The following is a 12,980-nucleotide window of genomic DNA, read 5'->3' on the forward strand; positions in this document are numbered from 1 at the left end:
GGAGGGGGGAGGGGAGGGGGAGGGGGGGAGGGGAGGGGGGGAGGGGGGGAGGGGAGGGGAGGGGAGGGGGGGAGGGGAGGGGAGGGGAGGGGGGGAGGGGAGGGGAGGGGAGGGGAGGGGAGGGGAGGGGGAGGGGAAGGGGAGGGGGTGGGGGGAGGGGGAGGGGGGGAGGGGAGGGGAGGGGGAGGGGGGAGGGGGAGGGGGGGAGGGGAGGGGGAGGGGGAGGGGGGGAGGGGAGGGGGAGGGGGGAGGGGGAGGGGGGGAGGGGGAGGGGGGGAGGGGAGGGGAGGGGGAGGGGGGAGGGGGAGGGGGAGGGGGAGGGGGGGAGGGGGAGGGGGGGAGGGGGAGGGGGAGGGGGGATGGGGGGAGGGGGAGGGGGAGGGGGGATGGGGGGAGGGGGAGGGGGAGGGGGGAGGGGGAGGGGAGGGGGGAGGGGGAGGGGAGGGGGGAGGGGGGAGGGGGAGGGGGGAGGGGGGAGGGGGGAGGGGGGAGGGGGGAGGGGAGGGGAGGGGAGGGGAGGGGGGGAGGGGAGGGGAGGGGAGGGGAGGGGGGGAGGGGAGGGGGGGAGGGGAGGGGGGGAGGGGAGGGGAGGGGATGCGCCCTCCGTTCTTCTATCTCACAGTTTTCACCACCTAGAATAAACATAGTGTATAACAGGAAGAAAACAGATTTTGGAATCAGATGGACTCAAACATTATAGCTATGATACTCCCTACTCATATACCCTCGGACAAGTTATTCTCAGAGTCTGTTTCCGCATTTGGAAAATGGAGATAATAACACCTCTAAGGGTTTTTTTTTAAGGGTTAGAAACCCTGGTGGTATAGTGATTAAGAGCTACGGCTGCTAACCAAAAGGTTGGCAGTTTGAATCCCCCAGGCGCTCCTTGGCAACCCTATGGGGCAGTTCTACTCTGTCCTATAGGGTCGCTATGAGTCTGAATCGACTTGATGGCAATGGGGTTTTTTGGGTTTTCTAAGGGTTACTATATGAACTTCCACCACAGCCCATCTCTACCTGTTGAAACCCTAATCTTGCTTCAAGGCCTGTATCAAACGAATGACACTTCCTCCAAGAGGTTTTCAGTGGATAAAAAGGACATCATTCCCACTTTCGCTCATACATCCAATTTATTTGGCCATTTTACCACACTTTATTGGTGCATATTTCTACCTCTTTCATTAGACTATTCATTTCTTAGGGTCAGGAACTGTCCTGTTCATAACAGTACCTCGAAGTGCTTAGTTAAGGTCTTTGCATACAGAAAACAAGCACTTAAAAAAGGTCTGTTCAAATGGCAATGATTATAAATTGGTCGATATTGATTCGAGATCATCATCTGGATATACAGGATGAGAACATGTATGCTGTCATGAAAACAATATGTGCAATAACATTTCATGCAGTCCAACCAATATACCTTCATACTAAATTGAACTACTTTCTGTAAAAATAAATAAATAAATAAAATGAAGTTTTCTTCATGTCCAGGTCAAATTTATGTGGAAGAAATGAGCTTTTGCAGTAAATTAAAATGCTACTTAATAGTTTAAAATAGAACATTATGGGGAATCTCTCCAAGAATATTTTTGTAATAGTATCTCCAAATCAGTCTGTGGATACAAAGGAGGCCTCACTGGACAAGTTTCACTGGCTTTTGTTAGCTGAGCAATCCCCATCTGCAGAAAGGCAGGCCCTTGGCATCCTTTCTGGGTTCTGTTGGAAGGGTCACCAGGGATGTCACAATATCACCACAAATCAGTCTCATGCACTTCTCATACCCCTGCCTGCAACACTGCCATCAGTGGCATATTTCCAGCACTCCACTGTGAAATAAAGAAGAAAGAGCTCTCTTTCCACTGACTTTACTGGTTCTTAGAGAAGGATCAAACATGGACTGCTTCAAGTACAGCCTCTTTATCATCCCTGAAGCACATGTAAAAACCAACTGGGACCCAGAACCACCCAGCCCTCAGGCCTTGATTAGAGTCCAGTTTCTCTTTCTTCCCTCAAGGTGCTTTATGCCCCAGTTCCCACAGTCTCCACATGATCAGGATTCTGCCATGTCTTCCCATTCTGCCTGTGTATTTATGTCTGAATATGAACTGCTAATACCACTCCAAGTTCTTTCCCCAGGAAACTCCTCAGCCCCATGTCTGTCAGCTAAAATAAATAAAGGTGGGAACATATATTCCCATCCTCGTATCACCATCTCCTCTTAGGCTTAACTGAGACACATTCTATAATAGTTACTTAATACCCACTCTGCTAGCAGTTGTTAAGTTTATGGAGCCAGATCCTCTGGGTTCAAATCCAACCAGATTTGAAAATCTATGCTCTTAACTGTAACCTCATGTTACCTACTAAAAGGTATGTGTGTCAAGGCTAGGCACCGTAAAACTGGAACCATGGTATACCAAAGCCAACAAAACCTGCCACCCCAGTATTTGCCTACTGACCTGCAACAGTAACATTTAAAGTTACACATCATAATCTAATAATGCTAATAAAATAAAGTCCAAACTTACCAAATGCTGCAGTATGATATGAGTTCTTTTGAATGAATTAAATCTGAAACAAAAAGCAGAATAAATATAATGAACATAGTAATGTGAGCAGTCATATCTCAACTTACAAACACTACATTCTTTTTCCCTCTTGCTTCTTTTAAAAGGTATTACAACAATGGTACAACAATAGATCTCTATTCGCCTGGAGCAACGGAGGAAGGCCAGGAATAAGTGGAGGAAATGGAATGTGTGGCTAGTTGCCTCCATGAACAAGTGCCTCCTTTGCCATGAGACCAGAAGAACCGGATGGGCTCAGCTATTATTGCTGAACATTTTGATCAAAGACTCTATAGAAGAATCCTATCAAAAGGGGAAAAATATAGAACAGAATTTCAAATTTCATGGACTCCAGATTTCCTGGAACCATGGAGGCTGGATGAACCCCTGAAACTACTGCCGTGAGACAATCTTTAATGCTTAAACCAAAAATATCCTCTGAAGTCTTCTTGAAACCAAAATATAGTTTAGTTTAGCTTAACTAGGAAAGAATATCTACCTTGAGCATTGTGCTCTTTTAAGATTTATATGGGATCAAACTGACAGCAGTAACTCAAAAGATTACACAGGAAACTTAGGGGGCATGGAGTTTATGTTAAGGTAGGAGAAACAACTTAGAAAAGGAGGGTGAGAACAGTTGTACAAATGGAAGAATATACTCAATGTCACTGAATTATAACGTAGAAATTGTTGAATTGGTATATGTTCAGCTGTGTATGTTCTCAACAAAAATTTTTAAAAAGGTAATGCAACAAAAATAATTTTTAAATGGTTTTATAAAGATGCATGAACTTTTCATATGCAGAATGTCTGCAATCTCAGGCACTGTTGATAGATATATAAATTGGTATTGCCTTTCTAGTAGGCAACCTGGAAATGCAGAGCTACAACCTTTAAGCCTAGTAATTACAGAAGTACCTATACTAAGGAAATCTTGGCGATACGGTCGTTTGATTTATGAAGATGGCGTGACAAATGGGAAAACTGGAAACAATGTAAATGTCTAACAACAGGGCAATATTTTAAAATTATGCCATTTATACAAAAGTATTACACAGCCACTAAAAATATTTCTCTGTTGTTGTCAGGTGCCATCAAGTCAGTTACGACTCACAGCGATCCTATATATGACAGAAAGAAATGCTGCCCCATCCTGTACCATCCTCACAATCATCACTATGCTTGAGCCCATTGTTCCAGCCACTGTCAATTCATCTCATTAAAAGTATTTAAATAATACATATGACTCAGAGTAATACTCATGATGGAATGTTACCCACAAAAAAGGTACAAAACAGTAAACACAATACACCACTAACTTTGTTGTTTTAAAAGTGTTTGTTAATGGCTGGGAATAAAAGCCTAAGACATAGCCTGAGAAAAGTGATCAGTGATAACAGAAGTGAGAATAGTGTGGCTGGGGGAAGCCGGGATGGGCATGAAGAAGTATGGGGTACTGAAAACTTTTTTTTTTTAATCAATATGATACATACACATGAGAAAGTTCACTTAGTTATAGAGGCTCTAGAATAGTGCATTTAAGTACTTTTATACATGTTACTCACGTATATAGTATAGAAGTATTACATATATTCAACATATAACATTTTATAATTCAAGAAGAAACTAAAAAAGCCATATGGAGGGTAGTGACTGTAAGGGGCATAAGGGCTTTTCATCTACTCGTACTGTCTTGTTTTTTTTTTTTTTTTTTTTTTGATCTAGGTGCCAGTGATATGGGTATGTTTGCTTTGTGAAAATTCATTAGATTGTATTCTTATACTTTGTGCCTTTTTTAAAAGTTCCCTAAAAAAGATGTAGCTCTGCCCTACAGAAACTCAGTGTAGCGAGACAGATGCACATAAAATTACTAGGATGCATGCTAACCAAGAAGTTCAACTTAAGATGTATGGGACATAAGGATCTGAAGACAGGTCAAGACTACAAGCAGTAGCAGCAGCCTGGTAAAGACTTTGCCTATGTAGAGATACATATAATATATGATGGAACTGATAAACTGCCAACTACTGATTTTTAAAGGAAAGAGTCCCTGAACTAGTAGCCAAAAGGTTGGTGGTTCAAATTTACCCAGAGGTGCCCCAAAATACAGACTTGGCGATCTGCTTCTGAAAGGTTATACTTAGCCTTGACAATCTTATGGAGCAGTTCTACTCTGCACACATGGAGTCCCCATGAGTCAGAATCAACTCAACTGCAACTAACAGTTTTTCAAGGATAATTTGAAATTATTTGAGGGGCAATAACTTAGCTGAGTTTTTTTTTTAAGGCAATATGATCATTTTTGCCACTTGCAACCATATCCTAGATGACCAATTTCATAAAAATATTTGTAATCTTACAAATATTACTTGTTTTTCAAAATTTATATTGTTTTCCTTTTATATTCCATTCCAATTGACTACTGCTACAAAAAAGAGAAAAATCACTGTTTGCTTTAATATCAGTCACACTAAACATTCCTAGATTGGCATACTTTGAATTTGCCTTAGGATAAGTAAAGCATTCTTATCCTAATCCAGTGATTCCACAACTTGTCTGCACATTAGAATCACCTGAGAAATTGTATTAAAAATTCCAAAGCCCAGGCCACATCCCAATCTCTGGAAGAGGGTGTCAGGCATCGACTTTTTTTTTTTTTTTCTGAAATTCCCCCAAATGATTTCAAAGTGCATACAAGTAATGTCCTAGTCATTAAAATCAATATCAATGAAAATTAAACTGAAGAGATAGGTCCTAGCTTATTTAGGGGTATTTTCTAAATAAGGTTTTCATAAACTTTTAAAATCTGAACTCTACTTATCCTGAAGCATCATTTTGAAATTTTTTTTCAACTTGACTCAATTTTATTTTTTGAGACTTTTTTAAGTAAGAGCTAATTTCTTCAGATACAGAATGACTCTGAATTCCTTAATAAGGCCAGTATCCAAATGCCACTTCAAGGCTAAAGAAGGTGTTGCCATATTGGCAAATCTGAAGTAACAGTTTAGGTACAACTCGAAGAATAAAGAGTAAACACAGAGGAATAGAGAGAGACTTAGCTTTAAGTGCCAGTTTTATTTCTGAGATACAATTTTTATTTCACTCAAAGAAAGTTAATGCAAACCTACCAAATGCAGGTGCAAAGCACTGTGCAAGGCCTTTATGGGTCACTTTGGAATCGACTCCATGGCAACGGGTTTGGTGTTTTTGGTTTTTAAGTACAACTAAGTTCCTTGCCAGATTCTACATAACCACAAAGCTTCCATTTGTTCTAATTCATACTCAGTTGTTACTTAAAATCTGATACTAACTTTTGTATCCCAAAAATGAATTTGGAAAAAAAAAATTATTTGGAGTATTCAGTCTCCAAGTAATTTTTAATTTCTTATGGTCTGTTTGTCTTTCTATGGCTCCAAAACCATGTGACGGAAGGGAAGAGGGACTGCATATTGAGTTATTGCTAATTTACTAATTCACTTTATCAGGCTTATTTCTTTCGGGTGATGGTCAACGTGCTACCTTGGAAGTTGTTCTCAAAGCGTGTCCCTGTACCAGCAGCAACAGTGGCACTCGGGAATTTGCTAGAAATGAATATTATCAACCCCAACCCAGACCTACCAAATCAGAAATTCTGGGAGTGGGGTCCAGAAATCTACAGTTTACCAAACCCACCAGTTGATTCTGATGCCCTCTTAAGTTAAAAACCACTGTTTTCTTAGAAATACCAAACTCTTATCATTTAGGAACTTTTTGCAATTATCTAATAAAACAAACAAAAAAAACCAAATCCACTGCCATCAAGTCGATTCCGACTCATAGCGACCCTACAGGACAAAAAAGAACTGCCCCATGGAGTTTCCAAGGAGCACCTGGTGGATTCGAACTGCTGACCCTTTTGGTTAGCAACTATAGCTCTTAACCACTACGCCACCAGGGCTTCTAAAACAAACACAGGCTCACATAAGTAAACAATTTGTCATGAAGCTGAGCAAGATTATATAATGAAAGCAGTGCTTAATGAAGATTACTGCACCAGACGTATCAAAGGTAAAATACAGAAGAAAATCAAGTCCAGGAAGAAAGTAATCCAGACATAAGCTGAAGAAGAACAGCAGCTGTGGAAATGGAATAGAATGATTTACTGAGAGTTATTATGAAGTAAAAACTCACTGAGAGAGAAAAGAATTATGCCAAAATGACTCCAAGGTTTCAAGCCAAAATAGCTAACCTAAAAAGGCTGGAAAGGAAGATAGCTGGTTTGTAGGATGAAATGTGAGTTGGATTTTGAGTTTCTTGAGTTTGCAGTGACTTAAGTAGAAATATTCAACAGCAAATGAAGAGACTAATGCTTGAAAGAAAAGAAACTAAAGACATGTCAGGAAGTCACATGCATACACAACCCCTGAGACATAAGAACCTCCCAACTCTCTATAAGGAATAAATAAGAAAGCAAAGATTGAAAATTTGTGACCTGAAAGCTGCCTAGGTCCATGAATGTTTTGTTTGGTCAGCACAGTGTTTTAAAACTACCAACATCTAAAAATTAAAGAGATTCACCTGAAAATACAGTTTTCTGGATTTCCAGGAAAAAAAAAAAAAAAACTGGTAGCTATGGAAATAGTGGGCTTATATTCTACAATAGCAACAATGGCCTGGAGCTGAGAAGCTGCCTCTTTCACAGGGAGCACTCATTCTCCAGCTCCCCAGTCTCCACCTAGTCCCCAAGCTGCCATGTAGCCAGCATCATTCAATACTTCCTTCTGACCCCTGCAAGCATTTTGGAGTTTTGACTCCTAGAGTAAACTGAACAGAGAATCAAAGACTGACCCTTAGGGAGGTAGTGCCAAGATGGCAGAGTAGTCATATGCTTTCTGTGGTCCCTCTTACAACAAAGACCAAAAAAAACAAGTGAGTTGATTACATATGACAATCTCGGAGCCTTGAACATCAAAGACAAAGTTCAAGAGTCAGATTGAGCAGCAGGGGGAGGGAAAGACAGTTCACAAGCAGCGAAGATTTGCCAAACCCGGCCTGGCCAGTACCCTGCAGGCTGGATCAGCTGGCGCATGTGGGCTGAGGCAAGCAGTAGCTATCAGAATGCATTTTCCACATCAGGAGTAACCGAGCAATGGACAGTCTGCTCAAGCCTCTGGAACAAGGGAGAAGTGGCTCCGAATTGGTGAAAAATAAGTAGTGTCCATACTACCACATGGATCAAAAAAATCCTTCCCCCATTTACCTGCCCCCTCCTCACTCTGCTCTGGGTCCAGATCCTATTTCAGCGATTGTTGCACACCCCTGGGCTGGAAGTAGGATCCCCCGCTGCCCCAAGCCATTCACCCAGCTTTGGAGAGGGAACAAATTAACAAATAGGAAAAAATAATCTGCCAGCTCCCCTAGTCTGGGAACTCATGGCAGGCACAGCCCCTTTGCCTAGGCACAGGCATAAAGGGTCCACAGACTTTGAATGCCTTTCTCCCCTGCCTAGGCTTGGAAGGGCCCATTTCAACAGCATAGGCCCTCATTAGCACAGTACAACAAGGTCTATACCTGAAGCCTATTTTCAACTGCAACAGCTAAGAGGGAGTGGCAGATTCATGATATTCGACACCACCCTGCCCATTAAGCAGGGTCCTCACCTACCCACATCAGGGCCTGAGGACTGGTGGCTCCACCCACTCCACCTACCCAGGGGTCCAAGAACAAGTGGTGCCTCCCAGTCCTTACAGCCAACAGCACTGGGTGCCCAAAGTCCAGCTGCAAAACCCACACACCTACATGTGCTAGGGGACAGGGACATGCCTTCCGCCCAGGCACTCAGGGGCAGCCATCAGCCCCCTGCCTTGCTCAGCACATGTCCCCCTACTGCAGCCAGATACCTGTACCTACTCTGATCAACCCTGCCCATCTAGAACTGTAGGTGAGAGCCTGCACCACACACTCAGTGGCAGACAACCTGGACACCTGAGTTGAATCCACACAAGTAAACAGACTCCTGCACTCACAGACCTAGTAACAGCTGTAACCACCTGGTGACAGGACGTGAGAGCTTCAGAGACACCAATAAACAAAGTAGCTCACACAACCAGCCTATTTGGGCATATCAAAACAAAACAAAACATGAAGGTAGGACACAGTAAGCAAACATAACTTATTGATGACTCGGAGACAACAGTCAATATGGAATCACACAAAGAGGCAGGCCATGATGGCTTCAGCAAGTGACCGAAACAAAGAACTAAGAAACCTCCCAGAGGAAGAAAATTTCTGGGAATTACCAGAGGTAGAATTCAAAAGACTAACATACAGAACTCTTCAAGAGATCAGGAAGATCAGGCAAAACAAAGACCAAGCCAAGGAACAGACAGAGAAAGCAACAGAGGAACTTAAGAAGGTTATTCAAGAGCACAATGACAAATTTAACAGGCCACAAGAATCTATACAGAGACAGCAAACAGAAATCTAAAAGATTAACAATAAAATTTCAGAATTAGACAACTCAATAGAAAGTCACAGGAGCAGAACTGAGGCAATGCAAATCAGAATTAGTGAGACTGAAGATAAAGCACTTGGCACCAATTTTTTGAGGAAAATTCAGATAAAAGAATTTTAAAAAATTAAAAAAACCTAAGAATTATATGGGTCTCTATCAAGAGGAATAACCTATGAGTGATTGGAGTACCAGAATGGGGTGGGGGGGGGGGATAACTGAAAATACAGAAAGAATTGAAGATTTGTTGGCAGAAAACTTCCCAGATACAGTGAAAGATGAGAAGATATCTATCCAAGAAGCTCACTGAACCCCACACAGGATACATCCCAAAAGAAAGTCACCAAGACAACTCCAAACAAACAAACAAAAAAAGCCCTGACCTTGAAGGCTTCACTGGAGAATTCTACCAAACTTTCAGAAAAGAGGTAACACCACTACTAAAAAAACCAAACCAAACCCGTTGCCATAGAGTCTATCCCGACTCGTAGTGACCCTATAGCAACCCTACAGGACAGAGTAGAACTGCCCCATAGGGTTTCCAAGGATCGCCTGGTAGATTCGAACTGCCAACCTCTGGTTAGCAGCCGAAGCTCTTAACCACTACACCACCAGGGTTTCCAACACCACTACTACTACAGGTAATTCAGAGCATAGAAAAGGACGGAATACTCCCAAACTCATTCTATGAAGCCAGCATTACCCTGATACAAAAACCAGGTAAAGACAATGCAAAAAAAGAAAATTACAGACCAATATCCCTCACCAACATAGATGCAAAAATCCTCAACAAAATTCTAGCCAATAAAATTCAATGACATATCAAAAAAATAATTCACCATGACCAAGTGGGATTCATACCAGGTATGCAGGGATGGTTCAACATTAGAAAAAAAATCAATAAAATCCATCACATACATAAAACAAAAGAACCACGTGATCTTATCAATTGATGCTGAAAAGGCATTTGACAAAGTCCAATACCCATTCATGATAAAAACTCTCAGCAAAATAGGAATAGAAGCGAAATTCCTCAACATAATAAAGGGCATTTATACAAGGCAAACAGCCAACATCATCCTAAATAGAGTCTAAAAGCATTCCCCTTGAAAAGGGAACCAGACAAGGATGCTCTTTATCACCACTCTTATTCAACATTGTGCTGGAGGTCCTAGCCAGAGCAATTAGTCTAGAAAAAGAATAAAGGGCATCCAAATTGGTAAGGAAGAAGTAAACATATCCCTATTTGCAGATGATATGATCTCATACTTGGAAACCCTGGTAGTGTAGTGGTTAAGTGCTACGGCTGCTAACCAAAGGGTTGGCAGTTCGAATCTGCCAGGCGTTCCTGGAAACTCTATGGTATGGGGCAGTTCTACTCTGTCCTGTAGGGTCGCTATGAGTTGGAATCGACTCAAGGGCACTGGGATGATCTCATACACAGAAAATCTAAAAGAATCCAAAAGAAAACCACTGGAACTAATAGAAGAGTTCAGCAGAGTATCAGGATACAAGATAAACATACAAAAATCAGTTGAATTCCTCTATACCAACAAAGAAAACTTCAAAGAGGAAATCACCAAATCAATACCATTTACAATAGCCCCCCCAAAAGATAAAATACTTAGGAATAAATCTAACCAGAGACATAAAAGACTTATACAAAGAAAACTACAAGACACTACTGCAAGAAACCAAAAGAGAACTACATAAGTGGAAAAGCATACCTTGCTCATGGATAGGAAGACTCAACACTGTGAAAATGTCTATTCTACCCAAAGCAATCTATACCTACAATGCAATCCCAATCCACACTCCAATGGCATTTTTTAATGAGATGGAGAAACAAATCACCAACTTCATATGGAAAGGAAAGAGGCCCCAAATAAATAAAGCATTCCTGACGAAGAAGAACAAAGTTGGAGACCCTACACTACCTGATTTTAGAACCTATTATACTGCCAAGTAGTCAAAACAGCCTAGTACTGATACAACAACAGACCCATAGACCAATGGAACAGAATTGCGAATCCAGACGTAAACTCATCCACTTATGAGCAGCTGATATTTGATAAAGGCCCAAAGCCCGTTAAATGGGGAAAAAGCAGTGGTGCTGGCCTAACTGGATATCCATCTGCAAAAAAAATGAAACAAGACCCATACCTCACACCATGCACAAAAACGAACTCAAAATGGATCAAAGACCTAAATACAAAATCTAAAACGATAAAGATCATGGAAGAAAAAATAGGGACAATGCTAGGAGCCCTGATACATGGCATAAACAGAATACAAAACGTGACCAACAATGCACAAATACCAGAGGAGAAACTAGGTAACTAGGAACTCCTAAATATCAAACTCTTATGCTCATCCAAAGACTTCATCAAAAGAGTAAAAACACAATGTACAGACTGGGAAAAAATTTTTGGCTACGACAGATCCAATCAAGCTCTAATCTCTAAAATCTACTAGACACTCAAAAACTTGAACAACAAAAAGACAAATAACCCAATTAAAAAATGGGCAAAGGGGAGGCGGGGCCAAGATGGCAGACTAGGTGGACGCTACCGCGGATCCCTCTTGCAACAAAGACTCGGAAAAACAAGTGAATCGATCACATACATAACAATCTACGAACTCTGAACAACAAACACAGATTTAGAGACGGAGAACGAACAAATACGGGCAGACAGCGATTGTTTTCAGAGCCAGGAGCCAGCATACCAGTCAGCGGATTTTCTGGAAAAACTACTTTCCCAGTGATGGCTCGGAGACAGCAGTCCATATCAAACCACATAAAGAAGCAGACCATGACAGCTTCTCCAACCCCCCAAACAAAAGAATCAAAATCTTTCCCAAATGAAGATACAATCCTGGAATTATCAGATACAGAATATAAAAAATTAATTTACAGAATGCTTAAAGACATCACAAATGAAATAAGGCAAAATGCAGAAAAAGCCAAGGAACACACTGATAAAACTGTTGAAGAACTCAAAAAGATTATTCAAGAACATAGTGGAAAAATTAATAAGTTGCAAGAATCCATAGAGAGATAGCATGTAGAAATCCAAAAGATTAACAATAAAATTACAGAATTAGACAACGCAATAGGAAGTCAGAGGAGCAGACTCGAGCAATTAGAATGTAGACTGGGACATCTGGAGGACCAGGGAATCAACACCAACATAGCTGAAAAAAAAATCAGATAAAAGAATTAAAAAAAATGAAGAAACCCTAAGAATCATGTGGGACTCTATCAAGAAGGATAACTTGCGAGTGACTGGAGTCCCAGAACAGGGAGGGGGGACAGAAAACATAGAGAAAATAGTTGAAGAACTCCTGACACAAAACTTCCCTGACATCATGAAAGACGAAAGGATATCTATCCAAGATGCTCATCGAACCCCATTTAAGATTGATCCGAAAAGAAAAACACCAAGACATATTATCATCAAACTTGCCAAAACCAAGGATAAACAGAAAATTTTAAAAGCAGCCAGGGAGAAAAGAAAGGTTTCCTTCAAGGGAGAATCAATAAGAGTAAGTTCAGACTACTCAGCAGAAACCATGCAGGCAAGAAGGGAATGGGACGACATATACAGAGCACTGAAGGAGAAAAACTGCCAACCAAGGATCATATATCCAGCAAAACTCTCTCTGAAATATGAAGGCGAAATTAAGATATTTACAGATAAACACAAGTTTAGAGAATTTGCAAAAACCAAACCAAGGCTACAAGAAATGCTAAAGGAGATTGTTTGGTCAGATGACCAATAATATCAGGTACCAGCACAATACAAGGTCACAAAACAGAACGTCCTGATATCAACTCAAATCGGGAAAGCACAAAAACAAACAAATTAAGATTAATTATAAAAAATAAATAAATAAATAAAATAATACACATAACACGGAAT

The 12,980-nt window shown here is 41.2% G+C and overlaps 1 protein-coding gene across 5 annotated transcripts in view; it reads right to left on the bottom strand.

Annotated features, from left to right (window-relative positions):
- The window catches only part of HIBCH (3-hydroxyisobutyryl-CoA hydrolase), a 94,050-nt gene that overhangs the window by 68,088 nt on the left and 12,982 nt on the right, over positions 1-12,980 (bottom strand). For all 5 annotated transcript variants that reach the window (XR_007517885.1, XR_007517886.1, XM_049887696.1 and 2 more), the window contains exon 2: positions 2,529-2,571. Coding sequence is in view for 3 of the 5 variants with exons in the window: in XM_049887696.1 (XP_049743653.1) it covers positions 2,529-2,571 (43 nt within the window). In the remaining 2 variants the exon portion in view is untranslated. The remainder of the gene's footprint in view (positions 1-2,528; positions 2,572-12,980) is intronic.

The sequence above is a fragment of the Elephas maximus genome, chromosome 6 (genome assembly GCF_024166365.1).
Source record: "Elephas maximus indicus isolate mEleMax1 chromosome 6, mEleMax1 primary haplotype, whole genome shotgun sequence".
NCBI classification, from domain to species: domain Eukaryota; kingdom Metazoa; phylum Chordata; class Mammalia; order Proboscidea; family Elephantidae; genus Elephas; species Elephas maximus.